At 34.0% G+C, this 24,771-nt stretch overlaps 1 protein-coding gene across 3 annotated transcripts in view; it reads left to right on the plus strand.

Moving 5' to 3' along the window:
* Window positions 1-24,771, plus strand: part of LOC136040189 (probable tyrosyl-DNA phosphodiesterase) — a 61,633-nt gene that overhangs the window by 19,931 nt on the left and 16,931 nt on the right. For all 3 annotated transcript variants that reach the window (XM_065724337.1, XM_065724340.1, XM_065724338.1), the window contains exons 3-5: window positions 2,744-2,890; window positions 6,546-6,722; window positions 17,065-17,545. In XM_065724337.1, coding sequence (XP_065580409.1) covers window positions 2,744-2,890; window positions 6,546-6,722; window positions 17,065-17,545 — 805 coding nt within the window. The remainder of the gene's footprint in view (window positions 1-2,743; window positions 2,891-6,545; window positions 6,723-17,064; window positions 17,546-24,771) is intronic.

Here is a 24,771-nt window from a genome sequence, read left to right on the forward strand (position 1 = left end):
ACTTATTTGCTCTCTTTGGGGTAGTTGGGAGGGGGGGAGTAAGTCTTAAAAATTAGAAAAATGAGGTATTTTCAACTTACGAACGGGTGATCGGATCTCAATGAAATTTGATGTTTAGAAGGATATCGTGTCTTAGAGCTCTTATTTTAAATCCCGACCGGATCTGGTGATGGGGGCGGGGAGTTGGGAGGGGGAAACCTAAAACTTGGAAAACACTTAGAGTGGAGGGATCGGGATGAAACATGGTGGGAAAAATAAACACAAGTCCTAGATAGATGATTGACATAAACGGAACGGATCCGCTCTCTTTTGGGTAGTTGGGGGGGGGGGGGGTTAATTCTGAAAAATTAGAAAAAATGAGGTATTTTTAACTTACGAATGGGTGATTGGATCTCCATGAAATTTGATTTTTAGAAGGATATCGTGGCTCAAAGCTCTTATTTTAAATCCTGACCGGATCTGGTGACATTGGGGGAAGTTTGGGGTGGGGAGACCTAAAATGATGGGAAACCCTTAGATTGGAAGGATTGGGATGAAACTTGGTTGGAAAAATAAGCAAAAGTCTTGCATACGTAATTTACATAATTGGAACGGATCCGCTCAATTGCGGGGGGGGGGGTAATTCTGAAAAATAAGAAAAATAACGTATTTTTAACTTACGAAGGAGTGATCGGATCTTCATGAAACTTCATATTTAGAAGGACCTCGTAACTCTGATATCTTATTTTAAATCTCAACCGGATCAAACGTAATTGGGGGGGGGACAGTTGGGGGGACCGGAAATCTTAGAAAATACTTAAAGCGGTGAGATCAGGATGAAACTGGATGGGAAGAATAGAAACCTGTCTAAGATACGTGACTGACATAACTGGACCGGATCTGCTCTCTTTGGTGGAATTGGGAGGGGGGAGGTAATTTTGAAAATTGAGGTATTTGTAACTTACGAAAGGGTGACCAGATCTTAATGAAATTTGATATTTAGAAGGATCTTGTGCTATAAAGTTTAACTTTAGGTTCTGACCTTCTCACAAGTGCCAAATGAGCTCTTGGCTCTTCCGACCTCGTCCAAATGAGCTCTTGGCTCTTCCGACCTCGTACCATATGAGCTCTCGGCTCTTCCGACCTCGTCACAAGTGCCATATGAGCTCTTAGCTCTTGTTAACCATTGCTTTTTGTTGTTTTATCTTTTTTTGTAACTGTTAACTAAGGGATCTCAACTATTAAAGGATTATAAGTAATGAACAGACGACTGAAGGTATAATACTCAGCAAAGTGGTTCCTGATGGACGTTTCTCAAGGGATTACTAAATTTTTTCCTTTAAGTGCTTTTAGGTATTTAAATGTTTGTTTTTCAAAAAGAGATTTTTTTTTATTTATTTTTTTGTAAACCCAGATGACGCTGCATTGAATGTTTCAGTCACCTGTTTTAGTAAAGTGTTAGTTTTGCATAATTCCACAAATATATGGAAATATCAGCTGTCAGTTTGTTATTTATTTATTATAACAGCTGTCAGTTTGTTATTTATTTATTATAACAGCTGTCAGTTTGTTATTTATATAATTCCACAAATATATGGAAATATCAGCTGTCAGTTTGTTATTAATTTATTATAAATAAAGCTGTCAGTTTGTTATTTATTTTTTGTTATAACAGCTGTCAGTTTGTTATTTATATAATTCCACTAATATATGGAAATATCAGCTGTCAGTTTGTTATTTATTTATTATAAATAAAGCTTTCAGTTTGTTATTTATTTGTTATAACAGCTGTCAGTTTGTTATTTATTTATTATAAATAAAGCTGTCAGTTTGTTATTTATTTGTTATAACAGCTGTCAGTTTGCTATTTATATAATTCCACAAATATATGGAAATATCAGCTGTCAGTTTGTTGTAACTAATTTTATAGATGGATTATTGGTAATTTTGTTTCTATCAGATCTCAGTTTTGATCTGTATGTTTATCGGAAAAATTAGACTAAAAGACTAGACTAAAGAACAAAAAATTAGACTAAGAAAAAAATATTAGACTAAGAAAAAAAAAAAAAAAAACTAATCACTATCGGGGACATGCACAAAAAGTCGTTTGGGAAGGAATTAGATTTGTCAAGATGGCAGCACACTGACGAAATAGGCTATATTGAAAGACATTTTTTGGAATGTTCTTACGGAAGAAGTAGTAGACAATTTGAATTATTCTTCTATTAGAACTGGACATTGATGTAAATAGCGACGAAGACCTTACATGCTTTCCATCATTAAAACAACAAGTAAAACAACAATGAATTAACCCAAGAGGTTTGAAATTTGTTTAAACCCAAAGAATATTTCGACCCTATATCCAAGAGCCGTCCTCAACACGCTATGTATATAAATGAAATAAAACTTAACAATTGCTCATTAGCGATGATTTGGGAATTAAACAAGCCGTACATGAGGCAATTGTTTCTGTTGATATTTTCTGTAGATATCTGTAGATATTTTGTGAATTTGATGTGAGTTCTTTTGTATATATATATATAGTTTCTCTCTTATTCTTGTATTGTGCTGAAGACGGCCCTTGGACATAGGGCCGAAATATCTACAGAAATAATTTCCACTGTCTTGAAATTTTCCCTATTGTCTCTACGTTGTATTTGTTTATCAGTTATCATAATAATTGTGAAAAAATATTTTTATCATAATAAAAAACATTCAAAAGAAGTACAACTCAATTTATCTTGCAATATTTGGGTTTTTATAGATTCGAATGAACCAGAGGCAGATCAAAGTAAAGAGGAAAATATGCAAAAGAAAGTAAACCCAAGAAGCCAGGATGAGAATGGAGAATCTCCCTTACAGAAGAAGAAGAAGTTAGATGAAGAAGAACGAAAGGTCTCTCAAATTCAGGGTAAAAATTACAGAATATCTAATTCAGCTTTACTAAAGTTAATTCACACCTATGCAAGGAAATAGAATTTCGCCAGAAATATCTCAAGATCCACTACCCCGAATTTAAATTTGTTTAGTTATTAACTGCTCAAAGCTAAGGGTTAATTGATAAGGTTAAAGTTTTTTAAATGTGTTTGTTTTTTAAGTTTAGGTAATACGTATAGTTACTGATTTTGAGTTTAAAAGATGTTAGTACCATTGAGAGGAGAAATGGTAGGATTTAAAAGTGATCCAGTTCAGTATAAAAGATATTAAGAGGTATTCCACCAGTTAACGAGAACTCAAGATAAGATTCAAGTTTAATAAAATAAATTTTGACCAAAGGTATAATGAAATTCAAGAAGTATTGCGAAACTGTCATATTGTAGAGATTTGGAAAATATGGAATTTTTACTCCAACAATTCTACCATCTACTTTTGCGTTGTCGGAGAAAGTAGATGTCCTTATGGACCACGCAAAAGTAGATGTCCTTCGTAAGATAGTGCTTTTAGCCTGTACCTTAGCTCTAGTATTTTGTGCTTAAGTGCTTTATCCTCACAATTTAACCTGTGGTAACATATGCATTACCTTATGGTAAAATAATTCTTAATTAAGGATAGTGTATCCATTGTTCATTTTTCTTTTCTTTTATTTTCTTTTTTGTTCAGTTACCAAAGGTCACTTTTTTGTAATCTATGTTTACTACAAATTATTAGTCGAAGAAGCTTCGTTCTCACTGGACTTTGAGGAGGATTGTTTTCTTTTCTTTTTGTAACTTTTCAAACAGCTCTTGGTAACGAACTATAAGAAAGCAGCAACTCGACCCAATAGTAACCGAAACTCCAAAAAACGGAATTTTGATGTCAATTTAAAGACCAAAAGAATTGGCTTTTTTGCTGATCCCAAATACACAGAAAATACATTTAGTTTGTTGTTACCCATCAAAAGCTACGAGCCTGAGAAAATTTGCCTGATTTTCGGAAAAAGGGGGGAAACATCCTCAAAAGTCAATTTTCTATACGAAAATTGCACCGTGAGGTTCAGCGTATCAGAAAGCGCTACTGTAGAAGTTTCAAGCTGCATTTTGCAAAAACGTGGAATTTTGCATTTTTTGTCAAAAGAAAAATCACGGATGCGTGTTCATTTATTTGTTTGTTTTTCCCATGAGTGATCGTGTCGAGTTAATGATCGTAGAAGATTGGGAGTTGGCTCCTTCGAACGTTTCTTCAAAGTCATCTGATCAAAATTTGGAGATAGTCATTTTGTTCAGTATAATTGAAAAGTCCAATAGGTATGATTCTGGGAATAACATGACCCCAACAGTCCCTGGGTAAAGTGCTGTAAGTTATGAAATTAGTCGATTGTTTACATATAATATTTGTTATTGGGAAGTATACAAACATTTTTGGTTGGAGGGCGGATATTCTGCGGTGTTGATTTTCCGCGGAGAGTTTGTGTGGGAGACAACTTTTCTGGGAGATTTTTCTGTAGGGGGGATTTTCCATGGGAGAAATCCTCCTTGGGGTAATTTTCTGTGGTAGAAACGTTTCATGGATGATTTTTCCACGGGATAAACTTTCCATTTGGGAGGGGGGTTTCCGAGTTTGATTCTCCACAGAGGGGGATTTCTGTTATGATTTGAAAAACGATCAGAAATAAATAAAAAACAAAAAACTGTTTTTTTTTTTTACAAGTGAAAGCAGGCTAAGGAGAATTATGTAGGCGAAATTGTCCGCAGGACATTTTTCCGGAGAATTTTCAGCGAGGATGGGACTGTCCGGGGGAATTTTCAGCGAGGATGGAACTGTCCGGGGGAATTTTCCAGCGGGATTTACGCAGGAGGATTTTTCTATGGAGGAGTTTTTTGTAGAAGGATTCTCATGGAGGGGGGAGGTGAATTTTCCGGTATTAGTTGAAAAATCAGAAATTAAGTAAAAACAAGATTATTCAACTGAAAGCAAGTAGCAACATTAAAACTAAAAAAGAATAGAAACTATTGCCTATGTGGGGTTGCACCCTTTTCAATACCTCGCTCTTTACGCCAAGTCTTGACTTTTTCTACCAATTCTTTAAGAACAACTCCTGAAACAGAAATACCATTTAATTGGAATAATAAGCTTTTCTAAAGAAGCTCTTCAAAAGTACTAAAAAATTTTAGCGTAAAAAATACTCAGTGACAACAGCAATAATGGGGAAGGAAAAACATGTAATAAATTTGTGCTTTAGCAGAACGAGTAATTTGGCTCAGCTAAACTTACATCAGACGAATCAGGTGCCATCTGTTGAGTGGATTAGGTGGTAACGACATTTACTTACTAAGTGCTAGAAAAAAAATAGTATTATTATACGGTTAAAAATATTTGACTATATAAAATACTATTGTAAGACACTACTAGTAAATATACCGTAATACCGTAAGTAAATATATCAGTTAAAATATTGCAATATAATATAATTGTTTACTCGCTTGTATTACCTACTTCTTTTTCAAAAAACTAATTTTTAGAAATAAACATCGAGATCGGATTTTTTAAGGCCAACGAAAATATTAGACGAACAAAGCGAATATTTTGTGAGGGCGACCCCCCCCCCCCTTCTTCATTGCTATCAGAGAAATTAGGATAAAATAAAGCAAACAAAACTGATAAAACCAAAGAACGTGGAAAGCCAACAGAAAAATTAAATTGTAAGAATCAAAGATTTAAAAAAACAAACAACAGGGGAAACCAGCAGAAATTCCAATCAAATAAAATCCAAAATTAGTAGAATTAAACATTTAAAAGCCGAAAAGTTAATTCTAATTGTGAGCCACTCACTAACATCTACGTTTAGCAAATTTCCAAAGCTCTCATTCTGTTATACTAAATGACTGACTTGTGAGTTCTTTTTTTTTAATATTTGCTTTTTTCGCACAGTATTTTCGTTGGCCTAAAAAAAACCTATTTCTTCAAATTTGCTTTTATTATGGCAGGCCAATATGGTCTGCAAAACTATCTTTTCATTTCTATTATGGTTTTAATACTTGTCCTCAGGGTGGGAAATAGGGGTGATTTCCTCCTATAGAACTAAGGTTCAATAGAGGGCAATTTCCGCTGAAGAACTTTTTCCGAGAGAAAACGCCGGTCCCCGGGCAATAGGGATGATCCTCTCCAGGCCCGGATCGAAAAGTTGTGGGGGCCGATATGATTTTTTTTGCGGGGCCCCCTTTATTTATTAAATGGTTGAATAAAATATTCCAGCATAGTAGTTTATGTATGTAAACTTGTATGTAGGGCAAAATGTCTCTAATATAGGACTATCCCAATTAAATTCAATAAATTTGACATGAACTTTTACGGGTATCAGTTTTCCATATTATAAAGTATATATTGTATAGTAATAAACACATTAATAAATCTCATCCAGCAATGAAAATTTTAGATAAATATATTCTTAATTGTTTGAATAATCCGTAACTTATCAATTATAGGTTGAAACAAATTGCTATAAAGTTCAAAATCTTGTTCATTTTAAGGGTAACGCGGGGCCCTTTGAATTTGGGGGCCCGTTGGACCCAATCGCCATTTATCCGGTCCTGATCCTCTTCCATTAAACTTGGGTGGAAAGACTTGTTAACTCAGGGTTCATTTTTCAGGTCATGGGCCAGCGCAACTGAAGGATATCCAGAGCTCGTCAGCATCAGCCCTCCAAGCAAGTGGTTTTCGCACAGTTTTAGATAAATGGAAATCTGCAGCACCATTTCATCTTTTCTTGAGCAAGATTGCTCACGTTGAAAGGACCCATGAGGAGCCCCTTACATTGTCCTTTTCAGGTACCTATAATTACTCGTTTGTCAACTATATTTTTAAATTTTGATTATTACTTATTTAACTTTTTTTTATTAATATCCATTAATCTTCTGTATAATTTCTTAAAATAGTACTTTTTATTTTTGCGAATTTTGCATTAATACTCTTTTCAAACGTCATCATTTTGTTTTATGAAGTATGTTTTGCAAAAAAAGCTGCCATTTCCTCCCTTCAGAGGCTAGATCAAAGAGTATGGGTAACCTATTAGAGTGGAAACTGGCGCTAGTACGGCAAAAAACCGTCGATGCCATCTAGCGTTACGTTTTGTATTTTTTCAAGCTTTCAAATCATTTTTCTGTCAGGAACTGAGATCAGACTCTTATTACTACATTAATTTTACCAACTATAGAATTTAAATTAATTATTCGTATTATTACGCTGAAAAAATGTCAAGTGTCGCCAAATGCTAGATGACGTTGCAGTTGTTTCGTCGATACCAGTATCGGTTCTCACTCTATTAAGTTACCCATACCCTTTGGGCTAGATAACAGTTCAGTTTTGCTAAGCTTTTTAACGTAAAGTATATGGCTCTTGAACAAACAAAAAGAAGTAAAAAATTAACTTCGAAGTAAAAAAACAAAAAGAAGTAAAAAAAACAAAAACTTCGAAGTAAAAACAAACAACTTCGAAGTAAAAAAAACAAAAAGAAGTAAAAAATTAACTATTAGGTAAACTAATCCTAACTCAGATAGAAGGTTGCGCTAAAGTTGTCTCAATTCGTAATTAAGATAAGCTGCTTTCATTGGTATCTTCATTTTCTTTCTCTTCCTTCATTTTTTTCTTTCATTTCATTTGAATTTCTATCTTCTTTTTTTAGAGACTTTTGTTTTAAAAACGACTTTCACAGTGCGTGGCGTCGAGTTAGCGCTTTAACGTCAGGTATTACAGTCAGATAAAAATAAAATTTCATTTTTCTTCTTAAAATGAAATGAAATTTCATTTTCTTCTGAAGCTAAATCACCCCTGTTGATAAGATGCTTGAGGACCCCCTTACATTGTCAATGTCAGGTAGCATTTTGGTCTTTATTCTTTTCGAACAGTTCGTGGTAACGAACTGTAGTAAGGAGCGACCCGGCTCAATAGTAAACGAAACTCTAAAAAACGGAATTTTGATGCTAAAATATCCATCAAAAGAATTAGATTTTCATGCTGATTTTAAATATATAAGTTTGATTTTAATTGTATAAGTTTCATCAAATTTAAACTTTGTCGTCAAAAATTACGAGCCTGAGAAAATTTGCCTTATTTTGAAAAATAGGGGGGAAACACCCGCTAAAAGTCATATAATTTAAACGAAAATCACACCATCGCATTCAGCGTATCAGAGAACCCTATAGCAAAAATTCCAAGCTCTTATCTACAAAAATGTGAAATTTCTTATTTTTTGCCAGAAGACAGATCACGGGTGCGTGTTTATTGTTGTTTTTTTTTTGTTTTTTTTTTCCAGGGGTCATCGTATCGACCAAGTGTTCCTAGAATGCCATAAGAGGGCTCATTCTGATGGAAATGAAAATTTCTAGTGCCCTTTTTAAGTGACCAAAAAAATTGGAGGGCACCTTGCCCCCTCCCGCGCTCATTTTTTCCCAAAGTCAACGGATCAAAATTTTGAGATAGCCATTTTGTTCCGCATAGTCGAAAACCATGATAACTTTGTCTTTGGGGATGACTTACTCCCCCACAGTCCCTGGGGGAGGGGCTGCTAGTTACAAACTTTGACCACTGTTTACATACAGTAATGGTTATTGGGAAGTGTACAGACGTTTTCAGGGGGATTTTTGTTTTGTTTTGGGGGTGGGGTTGAGGGGAAGGGGCTATGTGGGAGGATCTTTTCTTGGAGGAATATGTCATGGGGGAAGAGAAATTCAATGAACAGGGCGCAGGATTTTCCAGCATTACTATAAAAAAAAACAATGAAAAAATCAACATGAAAAAGCTTTTTCAATTGAAAGTAAGGAGTAGCATTAAAACTTAAAACGAACAGAGATTATTACGCATATGAGGGGTTCTAAAAATACTTTAGCATAAAGAGCGATGTATTTAGGAGGAGATATTTATTCTACGGCCTTTCTGATTCTGGGGTCATTCTTAAAGAATTGGGACAAAACTTGAGATTTAGTGTAAAGAGAGGGGTATTGACGAGGGGACAAACCCCCTCATATACATAATAAAAATATAAGAATATAAAAGTTTTTTACGTAAATTAATTCTTAAGTTACGTATATTTTCTACTAATATAAACGTTCGTTAAAAATTAAAAGTTCTAGTTGCCTCTTTAAGTAACCGAAAAATTGGAGGGCAACTAGGCCTCCTTCCTCACCCCCTATTTCTCAAAACCGTCTGATCAAACTAAGAGAAAGCCATATAGCCAAAAAAGAATTAATATGCAAATTTTGTTTTAATAATTTATGTGCGGAGAGCCAAAATCAAACATGCATTAATTAAAAACCGTTCAGAAATTAAATAAAAAAAACAAGCTTTTTTTAAACTGAAAGTAAGGAGCGACATTAAAACTTAAAACGAACAGAAATTACTCCGTATATGAAATGGGTTGTCCCCTCCGCAATCCCTCACTCTTTACACCAAAGTTTGACTCTTTGCCACAATTCTACTTTTTAAAACAATTAAAAACTTTAGCGTAAAGAGCTAGGGATTGCGGAGGGGACAACCCATTTCATATACGGAGTAATTTCTGTTCTTTTAAGTTTTAATGTCGCTCCCTACTTTCAGTTTAAAAAAGCTTGTTTTTTTATTTAATATTTACAGGGCTGTACAGTCAGAGTCACGTGGTTGCAGTTTTAGAAAATTTTTGCTTAATGGAGTTGAAGTTGGAGTCGGTATATTGGAAATATCTGGAGTCGTAGTTGCTTATAACTTATAAAATCTGTTTAAAAGAAGCTTTAAAACATTGCTGAGGAGTCGTGGAGTCGGAATCGAAGTTTTGGTAAATTTTGCTGAATGGAGTCGGAGTTGGTATATTGAAAATATCTAGAATCGGAGTTGTTTATGACTTATAAGATCTATTTAAATGAAGCTTTAAAACATTGCTGAGGAGTCGTGGAGTCGGAATCGGAGTTTTAGTAAATTTCGCTGAATCAAGTTGGAGTTGGTATATTGAAAATATCTGGAGTTGGAGTTGGTCTGAGACTCGTTTATAACTTATAAAATGTAGATAAATAAAGCTTTAAAACAGGACTGTGGAGTTAGAGTCATGAATTGGGAGTCAGAGTTCTATTAAATTTTTGCTGAATGGAGTCGGAGTTGGAGTTAGTTAGAGTCGGTATTTTGAAAATATCTGGAATCGGAGTTGGACTTGGACTCGTTTATAACTTTTAAAATCTAGATAAATAAAGCTTTAAAACAGGGCTGTGGAGTTTGAGTCATGAATTGGGAGTCAGAGCTCTATTAATTTTTTCCTGAATGGAGTCGGAGTTGGAGTTAGAGTTGGTATTTTGAATATATCTGGAGTCAGACTTGGTTATAACTTATAAAATCCAGTTAAATGAAGCTTTAAAACAGGGCTATGGAGTCGGAGTCTTAGTAAATTTCTGCTGAATGGAGTCAGAGTTGGAGCTGATGTATTGAAAATGTCTGGAATCGGAGAAGGGGTTCAAGTCGGTTATAACTTATAATCTCCACAGCCCTGAAAAATTGTTTGTTTTGGTGACCAGGCATGCTGCTGCTGCTACTAACAACTCAAAACAGTACCAAATCGCTCGAGGCCTGCACAGCTACGCACGCTCCTCCTCCGCCCGAGTCTATTCTAAGCGCCCCTCTTTACACCCTCTCCAGAAGTCCCAGTTTTCTTTGAATTGTTTTTACGAGCTCTCCCCACCCCATTCGGAGACTACATGCCCCTCCCTTGGCCCCAGATAGTTGGCTGAAAAGGATGATCTTTGGGAATCTGTCGTAATTCATTTATGAAACTTGTCCTAGCCATCGTAAAAAAATTTGGTTTTTATTTATCAATCTTTCTTATTACCGTTTGTTGCATCAATATTTTTTACAATTGCGTTGCTTTTGCTTTTGTATTGTTGGATTATTTCCTTTCTTGGAAATCTATCTAAGCAAATGGCAGCATTGTTCAGACATGTGCCTCGAAGTTTCTGCGGTCCTATCCCCATGATTTTCAATTTTGTGTGTGTTAAAGTTCATCTGAGTACAGAGTTCGCCGTTTGCGTTTCTGAATATTTTTTTTATTTTATCCATATCCATTTTGCTGTTCTTGGTTTTAAACTGTCTATTCTTCAATGAATTGTTTGGTTACCAAATCAATGAACAAAGCAAATGACAAGGAAAGACAACTAGGAAAACAAAACTAATTTTAATTAGGTCTTCACTATTAATATGAGAAAAGAGTGATTAGAATTAATTTTGTGTTTGCTCAAGTGTTGAGGCTTAAAGAATATATTAATAAACATTTGATAATCGAGTTAGTCCATTTGGCTTCTGAATAATTCTTTATTATAATTTTTATTCTACAGCTAAAGATTTGACTAGTTTTAGTTTTAAACTGTCTATTCTTCAAAAGAATGGCTTGGTTGCCAAATCAATTAGTAAAATAAATGATAGAGAAAGGCTATTAAGAATGCAAAACCAATTTTTATTAATGTTTACCAGTTAAATGGTTTAAAATAATTAAAATAATGTTTAAGTCTAATTTTGTGTTTATTCAAGTGTCGCGGCATGAAGAATGTTTTAATATGCATGTGAGTTTAGAGTTAGTCCATTTGGCTTCTGAATATTAGTTTAAAATATCCGTTTAAAAATTTAATTTAAATATTAAAAAATTGATTTACAATTGAGTTTTTTTATGTTGGAGGTAAACTAAGGTTAAACCATTTGGCTTGTTTTTAGTTTTGAACTGTCTATTCTTCAACTGAATGACTCGGATGACAGATCACACAACATAAATGATAAACAAAGACTACTAGCAACACAAAACTGATTTTCCTTAAAGTATAGTAGTCATGTGGTGAAAAGAGTGTTTAGTTTTTATTTTGTGTTTGTCTTTGTGTTTAGGAGAGGGTTGTGTGTCTGAACATAATTGGGTGTGAAGTTAATCAATTTAGCTCTGAGTAAAATGTATGTTATTCATGTTGCTGTCAAAGTGAAGTTATGTGATTTAGTTTGTTATTAGTTTTAAACTATCTATTTTTCAAATGAGTTATTTGTTTGTCAAGTTAATCAACTCTGTAAAATAAATAACAAAAATTTTTTATAATTTTATAATTCATAATTATAATTTTATAATTTATAATTTTTTAAAAATTTTATAATTTATTTAAACTAGATTTTATTTAAAATATACAAATCATGCTGCTAAAAGAATACTCAACGTTAATTTGTCTGCGTTAAAATACTCAGCGTTAATTAATTACAATTTTTCTTACGCTACTTAATTACTACTTTAATTACATTTTATGTTAATTAAATTTAGTTTTTCTTACATTTGGATCTTTTGGAATGGAGTATGTGTTTAAATACATTTGAGTATGGAGTTAGCCACTTTGGCTTCTTAAAAAATTATTTATTTTGCTTGACTTTAGTCATTCGGAAGTATAAGTGAAGTTACCATATCTCTTGTTTTCGCTATTTATGTAAACAACCATAAGTCATAGCTTATCTTCCGCAAATTACTGATGAACATATGTATAGTTTCTGTGTTTGTTACATAATAATATTGTATTTATATTAATTATCTATATGTTTATGTTATATTGACCAGATATGTATTTATTGGTTTAGTTGTAAAAACCTATCATTCAATAACATACTTTAAATAACTGAAAAATAGCACAAAAAAAGTAAATCTAAGTCGAGTAAATCTAAAGTCTGATACTTGCATCAGATACCTGGTAGCTCTTTAACCTCCCTTTCTCTTCTTAAGTATTCCTTTGGCTCATAAGTGAGTTTTAAGTACCTGGGTAGAAAAGTATTTTTCTTTAAAAAAAAAAAAAAACTATAAAATATTTCTCCTACCTGTGGATTTGGTCTTTGAAAAACAAAACTCTTATTTGAGACCGTTAGACAAATTCTATATGAGGCACATTCTTTCTTCTTTTTTTTGTAAGCCCCTCCCCAAATATTTTTGTAACAACCCTCCCCCCATATCTTTTGGTAATAGCCTCTCCCTCACGCAGGAAGAACAGAAACGCTGGATATGGCCCTGTAGTAATTTAGCCTACCTATCATCGATATGGTATATCTTTATTGGTACTATCTTATCAGGATGCTACTATTTGTAAAACCTACAAAAAAAGAAAAAAAGAGAAAATAAAATCTAGCTTAAATGGATGAAAAATATACCAAATACATATCTATATTACATTTAAGCTCTCAAATCTCTATTACATATACAAAACCCACAAACAAAGGATATCAAGGATGGTTAACTATCTTATCAATGTCTTTCTATGGTGGGCTAGTCATTTTGGCCTCTGAACAAATTATTTATCTGGCTTGAGTTGAGTAAAAATAAAGTCAACTCCTTTCTTGTTTTTATTTTATTTGAGTAGAATTTATGATGTTTCATACATTTATTGTATATCGTAATCAAAGTAACTAATCAAAAATCTATATTGATGAGACGTTTATTTACAGACTTACTGCAAAATTTGTTTTACAATAATGTAATGCACACAGAAATACAAAAAATAAAACAGAGAAAATAAAAGATTCAACTTAAATAAATGACGAATATGACTAGTCCAGGTGCTGATTGTGAGGTAAATGAGTGTCATAGATGAGGTTATGAGTATCATAACCTTGGTTGCTACGAGGTTGGAAATATGTTACTGAAAATTATGAATATGATTTAAAAAAAGGGAAGTACCTATCGATTTTAGGAAAACCTAATTGAACCCGTATATAAGAAAGATGATAAGAGCAAGTGTGGTAATTATAGAGGCATACGCCCGACTTCTGTAGTTAGCAAATTACTTATAATGATGATAGTTTTTAGACCGGGATATGTTGTATACAGAGTTTTAAGAGAAGAACAGTGCGGTTTTAGAAAAGGTAGAGGATATATCGACCAAATGTTCACTCTTAGCTTAATAATTGAGAAGTGCCTGACTTGTCCGACACTTAGTATGACTTAGTGTGATGATAATTTTTTGACTGGGAGATGTTGTAGACAAAGTTTTAAGAGACGAACAGTGTGGTTTTAGAAAAGGTAGAGGGTTTGTCAACCAAATTTTCACTCTTAGCTTAATAATTGAGAAGTGCCTGACTTGTCCGACACTTAGTATGACTTAGTATGACACTTAACATGATGATAATTTTTAGACTGGGGGGTGTTGTAGACAAAGTTTTAAGAGAAGAGAAATGTGGTTTTAGGAAGTGCGAGGATGTGTCGACCAAGCTTTCATTCTTAGATTAATAATCGTAAAGTTTTTATTATAAAAAAAAGATAAGTCTGCGAACCAAAATTGGGATATTGGAAGCTACAGCGGTCAAATATGGTTCTGAAGCATGGGCACCCATAAAAACAGAGGAAGATTTTCGGGTATTTGTCACATTAACCATCTTTCAAACAGTAGGCTCTGCGAAAAATATGGTTGAATCCCACTTTCTAGGGCTATAATGAAAGAAAGGTTGAGATGGTTAGGCCTATTCTGCTGATAAAGGATGATAGATTGCCAAAGATTATCCTTTCTGACCAACCATCTAGGGCTAAATGGAAAGCAGATCGTCCACGGCAGGGGTGGAAGGACGTCGTAAATAAAGATTTAAGGGAAGTGAGAACTTCCTCAATTCCCTTAGAACCACCAAATGTGGTTCTGAAGCATACTATATATATATATATATATATATATATATATATATATATATATATATATATATATATATAGAATAGAATATGCTTTATTGGCTAAAATAGCACATAAGCTAGCATAAGCACGTCAGAACAATTATAATTGCAATGATAAAATAAATGTCAAGGGATAAACATAGTTACAAAGTTAAATCAATTATTAAAATGCGAAACAAAATAGGGAACGAAAGAGTTTTTGTACCTCATTGTCAACATTTGGGGACACAAGTCAAGTTGAGTATTTGGAGCTCTACGAGCATTAAGTCTTGTATTGGGAAGGATTGGGGGGTTTTCTTTGAAGGGGGGAAGAAGACGTCGATGATAGTCAAAACTAAGGCACTTGTGCCCGAAGTTCATGGTAAGGAAGTGACGTCGTGATTCCAATGTAGTGAGTTCAAGTCTAGCCAAACCTTCATCATAAGTAGTATAGGATGTCTCCAGTATAATTTTTATAGCTCTTTTTTGAATGCTTTCAATTTTAGAACATTGGGATTTGGTCAGTCCAGGGTGCCAGACAGGGCAAGCATATTCAAGACAAGGTCTTATATAAGAACAATAATATATATATATATATATATATATATATATATATATATATATATATATATATATATATATATATATATATATATATATTATTTATATATTTTGGAAAAGTCCAGGCTGAATTCTGGCTCAACACTGCACAGTAATCCATATTTAATAATAATAAATTACCTGTGGAAGCAGTGATTATTTTAATGCAGTATTTTGTATCGCATTTAGAATCATTTATATTGCATCAATAAATGTATGATCAATATTTCAGTAACAGTTTTATTTTACGTTATTTTATTGTCTTTTTACGATATCTTTGGAAATGTCTACATTTCCTCTAATGTCATCTAAGGAATGTCATCTACAGGAAATGTTGAGTCAGTGTAAATAAACTATATGTGCAGTCATGACTGACTTCTGGCAGAATACTGCACAACAGCTATTATTTGTTAGTTATTACTATTACTAAAATAAATTATATTTCTTGGCTATTACAATTAATTCTTAATAATTTATTAGATATTCTTGGTCTATCTATGGGTAATGTGTCGAGTAAGTAAAAATAAATTTCATTTGCTTTCGGCACTGATTTCTGTTAAAATATTTTGTAATAATTCGTATCTAATAATTGGTCTGGAAAAGGAAGGAGGCCTCGGAGAGTACCTTGGGATACTCCACTTGGGACAGGCAGGGAAATAGAATAATGAATCCTGTACTAGACAACTTGTGATCTGAAAGATGACATTTGATTTGAAAGATGATCGCATAAAAAATTGATTTCATGTAAAAATAAATTTCACGTGCTGTCAACACTGATTTCTGGCAAAATATTTTGCAATAATTCGTGTCTAACAATTAGTCTAAGGACGGAGGGAGAATTTTTGCACAATATTTTATATCGGAATTATAATCAAAATTGCAATTACAAATGTATAATTAATGTCACAATGACAATTTTATTATACTTCATTTTGAGATCCTTTTCAGATGTATATGGGAAATGTTGTCAAGTCAGTACAGGTAATTACATGTGAAGTAGAGGCTGCCTTGTGGCACAATACTTCGCAATAATTTATAATTAATAATCATTGATTTATAATTATTACTATAATTAATGCTAGTATAATTAATGTTGTAATGACAATTTTATTGTACTGTATTTCCTTTTCCTTTTCAGGTATCTGTGGGAAATGTTTTCAAGACAGAACAAGTAATTACACGATAAGTAGAGACTGCCTTGTGGCAGTCTCTGTACTTCACATATAATTATGTGAAGTACATAATTATGTGAATTATGTGAATACTTCACAATAATTCATAATTAATAATAATGATCTTTGGACGCTGGGAAAATTTTAGCACATTATTTTTTATCGAATTTTCAATATTTAATTTTACACTAGCAAACATATAATCAGTATTAGGAGGATGTCGTAAAGAACGATTTAAGGGCAATGGGAACTTTTTTTTTGGGGGGGGGTGTAAAGATCCAATTAAAATGGGACTGAAACTACAAACTTAGTTTCAAATAGATTACAGTTGTAATTTCTCGCCAATCAAGAGAGCTTATGCTGGTAACTTTCAAAAAATTTTGAGACAAGCCAAAAAATTGCCTTAATGTGGTTCATTATTATGTCTGGTGTTGCATATTTACCTAAAATGGAAAAACAACTAAAGAGAGAGAGAAAAAAAAAAAAAATCAAATTTCAGTTTAAAAATTTGAACGTAGATTATGAAAATAGTGGAGCTTAACACATTCTGCATGGCTGTAATTGAAAATCCTAAACTTTGAGTTCTAGAATTGGATGATTAGCTGTAACTTTTCTAGCCAAGCACTACTTGAGCTGCCTAGACATTGATGTCTGGCCAGACACATGTCTAGACAAGGGACTCTAGCTAGACACGCATGTGAACGCCACTTAATGCAATTTATATTAAGTATTTTTTCTTAGATATCCTTGATCCATCTATGGGGAATGTCGTCGAGTCTGTACAAATCAATTATATGTGCAGTCCAGGCTGGCTCCTGGCACAATACTGTGTTCACAACCTACAGAAAACACAAATCACCGTCTTTTATGGCTCTGAGAACCCTGAAGTTGAAGCAGTTGCTTCAAAAGTCCCCACATTAACGGCAGTTCGCTTAAAACCCAAATATCTCTTTGGCCAGCATCACACTAAGATGTGCCTTCTTTATTACGATGATCAGAGTATGCGAGTTGTTGTACACACAGGGAACTTGTATGAGAATGATTGGGAGGATAGAACCCAAGGGCTATGGATCTCTCCAAGGTGTTACACTGGGAAGGGTGATATGGACTCTGCAACGTTTTTTCGAAGAGATTTAATTTCCTATTTGAATACATATGAACAACCGAAGTTGATTAATAAATGGATTGAAAGGCTTAATAAATTGGATATGTCTGAAATAAGGTAAATAATTTTTTTTCCATTTGATTTTTTCAGCGTTTCAGGTAAAAGGCGCTGCTGCAGAATTTTTTAACTGTAAAACTTTTTTTCTTGTTTATTATTTGATATTTTAATTGCAACCATAATAATTATGTCGTCCACAATTTTCTTTTTTGCTACTGTAGAAATTATTTGATTTTTTTATTGCTATCTTAAAAGCTATTTTTTTCATTAGTAGTAAAGTAATTATTACAATTATTGTTGTTTGTAAACAGTCTTAATTTTTCAGTAGTTTTTTCTTCACATAGACTTTATGTAAAATATAATTCAATCTATTTGAGTAAAAAGGAACGTTTGTCTGTGTGTCCTGTATGCGTTACTACAATGTTTGTTCGATTGCCCAGAAACTTTAAAAAGCTGCTGAGTACACTGTTGCGACGCTTAGGCATAAAAATCCCCCTCCCCCTAGAAAAAACCTTAACCTTCTGAATAATTTTTCTGCTGACTGAAATTAGAGACCGCTGAACACAAATACTTGATATCAATGGCATTGAGACGGTAAAGCGGAAATTAATAATTTTAACCTAATTTTTCAAATACTTTTGTGCTTAAAAATACGAAAGTTATTAAAACGCAGGGGGGTTCCGCATATGTATTAATACGTGACTGAAATTTTCAGGGTACTTGTAACGTTGAAACCCAAAAACCAGAAAAAAATTCAAGTGGAGACGAAAAAGGTTAATAGTAACAATACTTTGTGTATATGAAGCCTGTTAATGATGAATAATAATCCATAACTAAGACAGTACGTGTGTCGATTGTACAAGTATTTTGCCGCGCAACTTTTTTGAGTAGAATTCGAATAGCTAATACCAATTTTATTCTCTTACGATTTTTAAAAATATTTCATGAAACCTTTTTTTTTACAGTAGAAACTTAATTATACATTGAAAAAAAAATATTCTGTGAAGACTATGGGTAATGGTAATATTTTGATTGATTCTTCCAAATCTGCTAAAAATCTCCTAAACCACATATTTTAGCTTGATGAAACATATTCTATGTCTTGGATGTTGCTTCTTAATGTAGGCTTATTGCACTGTGGACTAGTAAGTGGATTTATGTGTGATTTTAATTGTTAAATAAGCTGCAACTCCAGTTTTTTGCTGGTTCCGCCGAAAGTTGACTGTTAACAGTGAAAGGTCACTGTTACTACTGCTACTACTATTGCTGCTATTACTGTGATTGTACTACTACTACTATTATTGTGCTACTAACAATTCAATGCAACGCCAAGCCGCCTGAGGTCAACACTGCGCAAGCTCCTCCTCCACCCAAGCTATTCAAAAATTCACTCTTTGCCCCTCCCATGAAGTTTCCATTTTATTATTCCCTCCTTATGACGTTTCGCCACTCCATTCAGGAATGACCTGTTTTTATGGCACGTAACCAAGTGACATATAGTCGGTATTAACCAAGTGACATATAGCAATCGCAAATTCTGTCGGTCTGTCTGTCTGTCTGTCGGTCTGTCTGTCGGTCCCGGTTTTGCTACTTTAGGCACTTCCAGGTAAGCTAGGACGATGAAATTTGGCAGTCGTATCAGGGACCGGACCAGATTAAATTAGAAATAGTCGTTTTCCCGATTTGACAATCTGGGGGGGGGGGAGTGGGGGACCGGTTAATTCGGAAAAAATAGAAAAAATGAAGTATTTTTAACTTACGAACGGTTCATCAGATCTTAGTGAAATTTGGTGTTTGAAAGGATATCGTGTATCAGAGCTTCTGTTTTAAATCCCGACCGGATCCGGTGACATTGGGGGGGGGGAGTTGGGAGGGGAACCTAAAATCTTGGAAAACACTTAGAGTGGAGGGATCGGGATGAAACTTGGTGTGAAAAATAAGCACAAGTGCCAGATACATGACTGACATAACCGGAACAGATTCGCTCTCTTTGGGGTAGTTGGGGGGGGGGGGTAATTCTGAAAAATTGGAAAAATGAGGTATTTTAACTTAAGAACGGGTGATTGGATCTCAATGAAATTTGATATTTAGAAGGATATCGTGTCTCAAAGCTCTTATTTTAAATCCCTACCGGATTTGGTGACAGTGGGGGAGTTTGGGGGGACATAAAATCATGGAAAACGCTTAGAGTGGAGGGATCGGGATGAAACTTGGTGGGAAAAATAAGCAGAAGTCTTATATACGTGATTGACATAATTGGAACGGATCCGCTCTATTTGGGGAATTGGGGGGGGGGGTAATTCTAAAGAATTAGAAAAAATGACGTATTTTTAACTTACAAAAGAGTGATGGGATCTTCATAAAACTTCACATTTAGAAGGTCTCGTAACTCAGATCTCTTATTTTAAATCTTAATCGGATCCAGCGTCATTGGGGGGGGGGATACCGGAAATCTAAGAAAATACTTAAAGCGGAGAGATCAGGATGAAAATGGATAGGAAGAATAAAAACAAGTCTAAGATACGTGACTGAAATAACTGGATTGGATCCGTTCTCTTTGGTGGAGTTGGGGAGGAGATAATTCGGAAAAATTAGGTATTTGTAACTTACGAACGGGTGATCAGATCTTAATGAAATCTTATTTAGAAGGATCTTGTGCTTTAAATCTCATATTTTAAATTCCGACCAGATCCTGTGACATTGGGGGGAGTTGGAGGGGGAGACCGGAATTCTTGGAAAACGTGAAAATTGGGGTATTTTTATCTTACGAATAGGTGATCGGATCTTAATTAAACTTGATGTGTAAAAGGATCTTATGTCTCAGACGCTCCATTTTCGACTCGAATTGGATCCGGGGACACAGGGGGGTTGGAGGAGGGAAACAGAAATCTTGGATAACACTTAGAGTGGAGAGATCGGGATGAAACTTGATGGGAAAAAAAAGCACAAGTTCTAGATACGTGATAGACATAACTGGAACGGATCCTTTCTCTTTGGAGGAGCTGGGGGGGGGGGGTGTTAATTTGGAAAAATTAGAAAAATTGAGGTATTTTTAACTTAAGAACGGGTGACCGAATCTTAATGAAATTTGATATTTAGAAGGAATTCATGTCTCAGAGCTCTTATTTTAAATCTCGACCAGATCTGCTGACATTGGGGGAGTTGGAGGGGGAAATCCGAAATCTTCGAAAGCGCTTAGAGCGGAGGGATCGGGATGAAGCTTGGTGGATAGAATAAGCAAATGTTACGTGTTTGACGTAACCGTACTGGATTTGCTCTATTTGGGGGAGTTGGGGAGAGGGGTTTAGTGCTTTGGCGAGTTTGGTGCTTCTGGACGTGATAGGACGATGAAAATTGGTAGGCGTGTCAGGGAGCTGCACAAGTTGACTTTATAAAGTCGTTTTCCCAGATTCGACCATTTGAGGGGGGAGGGCTAAAGGGAGAAGAAAAATTAGAAAAAAAATGAGGTATTGATAACTTACGAGTGGGTGATCGGATCTTAATGAATTTTGATATTTAGAAGGACATCGTGACTCACAGCTCTTATTTTAAATCCTGACCGGTGTTAAGCCTCTGATTTTCCTTTTAAATCAATCTATTGATTCTTAGAATTTTGTTAGAGCTCATACCATATGAGCTCTTGGCTCTTAGCTCTTCTGGCCTCGTCACAAGTGCCATATGAGCTCTTAGCTCTTGTTTCTTTTGCCACATGATGACCAATTGCACAACAATCTGTCGTCCCTCCCATTCGTAAAATTGACATAGTCACTTTATATTTCTTTCATTAAATCCTAAAAAATGGCGTGGATTCTTATTTATCGAACTGACTATACTGTCAGTTAAAGGAGCTCCAAAGACTCTTAATAACAAAATTTAAATGACCAGAAATTAAATTAAGTTATCATATTTTTATTAATTTGTATTGGTCTAATTTATTACCAGATTCTAAAATTTTAACTATTTTTTTAACTAATAAAAGAAATTTTAACTTAAAAATTTAAATATATTTTTTTAACTGTAACTATAATAAAATTTTAAATATTAACCAGATTTTGTGTACAAAATTTTATTTAAAGTAAATTGCCAGAATTAAATTACCAGAAGAAGACGATTTCCAATTACCAGAATTAAATAATTATGATCCGGGAAAATATACCAAGTCACAGGAAATAACATGTTGGGAGTGATTGGTGGGTGTTCAAAAACTCACAACAATTTACGCACAAAAATAGACGCACAACAATGGACGCACAAAAATTATGTTAGGTGTTATGCATCTGAAATTTTGTTAACTATTTTAGAAATCCACTGTTTTTGGGACACCTAAAAGGTATATTTTTGGGGTAGGGGTATGGGCTTATAACCTAAAGAAGGGGAAACTTTGCGTTCGTGCTGCCCAACGACTCCTTGAGCAATACAAATTAGAAGTTTTAAATACCCATCATGTAGCCTTGACTTAGTCGCGAATGGTTTCTATCTTTTTTTCGGATTTGAAGAGGTATCTTGGGAGGTAGCATTTCCAAACTAACGGGAGGCTCAAAGAAACTGTCATAACACACTTCAAATCATTGGTAGTGAAAAGTTATAAAAACTAAAATATTATAATGCTTGTTCATAGATATGCAAATGTCTCATTGTTAAGGTGATCATAAAGAGTGGTAACCTGGATTATAGGTTACTTTGAATAACAAAAGGACTTTTTTTTTTTACTTTTTTTTAAATAAAAAAAATTACTTGTCTTTCCCTTATTAGTAATTAGAGGTTAAAAACAAAAACAACCCTTTTTTCTGTTTTGTAGTGTTGAAATTCTCTGGCAGGGCCGTATCATTATTGTTTTTCGATGGGGGGGGGGCTACAATAAAACTTTAAAAAGGCATCAAAATCTGCTTATGTTCATTTTTGTTTCGTTTTACGAGCTAGACAAACATTTTCTGGTGAGAGATTATAAACCTTTTTCCTCCCCCTCGGGCTATCATTGGCCTTATCCCGTTGCCCTGTATTTAGAAACTTGGTCTGAAAAATTATTTAACTTATAAATTAACTATTCAGTGTACTAATAGGCGGAAATTTTGGGCACTAACTCTTCCCCCTACCGTAACAAATTAATAAATGAAATATATTACTGTTGCTTTCTTTTATCGATCGATGGTAAGTTAACCATGTTTACGCTTTTTCTTCCTTTTCCTCTTTTTCTTGCTCGCTTTGTTCCTTCATCCGTTCTGTGTGTTTTTTTGCGTCTATTTTTTTTTCTCTCTCTCTTAGGGTACTTCAGACTATGTGTGTGCTCCATGCATAAGTATGTGTTTGAACATGGGGTCTTTTTTTCAAATTTCACAGGTCTAGTCTCATAGGAAACTTTTAAAAACTTGTTTCATTGGTATATTAGTTATCAGTACATTTATCTTATTTACGTATAGAGTAAGGAATAGAGCTAGAAATCTCACCGGTGTTGTATAAAGGAGCCCTCCCCAGAATTATAGATTCCTTTGATTGTAGATTACTTTTAATAACAAGATAACTTTTTTATACTTTTTTTAAAATAAAGAAATTACTCGTTTTTCCCTTATTGTCAATTGGAGCTTCAAAACAGAAAAAAAACCTTGTTTTTTTTTCATTGGTGTATTAGTTATCAGTACATTTATCTTATTCACGTATAGAGTAAGGAATAGAGCTAGAAATCTCCCCAAAATCTTCTAAATGACCGCTCCCCAGAGGGGTCCTTTATTCCTATTCCAGAAAAAAAACATCTGATCTCTGCCTTCCAAAGGCTAGGCCTTGGCCTGTAAATCTTCCCTTTTTGGTAATTATGGGCTATGTTAAGGCCATTTTTATAGTTAATTCTCCTCCTAATCGGAATTAGTTTTAAATTCTTGAATGTAAGATACTAGATATGACATGATAGAGGGGGGGGCTAAAAACCTTAGTTGGCTGATTATCGCTCTTTCTCTTTCTTCGCGTCCGTCTTATAGATGAGAAACTGGTACCCAGAGTTTTACTTACTTGTGTCTGGTTGAGGGGAGGCGGGCTCTTGGACGAACCCCTCGAGATATGGTATATATTTCTCCCCTATTCCCGCGTGGATAATTGTTTTTGAAATTACTTGCTACCTGCCATTCCCAATCAAATGCAAAAACCTAGGAACTATTGACCATAAAACTATCTTATTATCATGAAAACTATATCACTGTTCAAGCTGATGATCATGATATTATAACCTGCAAAAAAAAAAAAAAAAAAAAAAAAAAAAAAAAAAAAAAAAAAAAAAAAAAAAAAAAAAAAAAAAAAAAAACTAGACAGAAAAAATTCTGCTTCAAACTTAATTTCTTTTTTTTAGGGACCAAATGGTTGCTACTAAAAAGGGGGTCATTTAGAGTATAAAACAAGGGGTGCCAATTCATGGAAGTGAATGGAGAGGGGGTGGACAAGGATATTTACTATTTTTTTCATGAAGGTTCCAAAAAGGGTATTTTCCTTAGTACGATAAAATTATAGTACTATTCAAGCTAAAGATGATGATAACATAACCTATTACAAAAATTATACAGAAAAAAATGTTGTTTCAAACTTAATTTCTCTTTTTGTGAACAAATGATTGCTAGCAAAAAAAATATAATAAAAAATAGTGAAAGTTCGAAAAAAATATTTATTGAAGTCTAGAGGGGCATTTTTTTCAACGAGAATACAAATAGGGATATTTTTCCAAATTCGGGAGGGGGGTAATATCCTCCCTCTACCTGCTCTCTACCTCCGAATTTGGCCCTGGTATAACATATTATTATCATAAGCATATCAATCAGTTCGTGGTAACGAACTGTAAGTAAGGAGTGACCCGGCTCAATAGTAACCGAGACTTAAAAAAAAAAAACTGAATTTTGATACCAATGGATATACCAAAATAATCGGCTTTTTATGTTAATTTCAAATATATAAATTTCATTGAGTTTAGTCCTACCTATCGAAAGTTACGAGTCTGAGAAAATTTGCCTTATTTTTGAAAAAAAAGTGGAAATACCCCCTAAAAACATAGAATCTTAATGAAAATGACACCATAAGATTCAGCGTATTAGGGAATTGTAGAGATTTCTTGCTCCTATCTGCAAAAATGTGGAATTTTGTACTTTTTGCCAGAAGAAAGATCACGGACACATGTTTATTATTTTTTTTCTTTTTCTTTTTCCCGGCGGTGATCGTATCGAACCAGTGGTCCTAGAATGTCACGGGCGGAATCATTTGAACGGAAATCAAAAGTTCTAGTGCTCTTTTTAAGTTATCAAAAAATTGGTGGG

Source organism: Artemia franciscana, chromosome 20, assembly GCF_032884065.1.
Source record: "Artemia franciscana chromosome 20, ASM3288406v1, whole genome shotgun sequence".
In the NCBI taxonomy this organism is placed as follows: Eukaryota; Metazoa; Arthropoda; class Branchiopoda; order Anostraca; family Artemiidae; genus Artemia; species Artemia franciscana.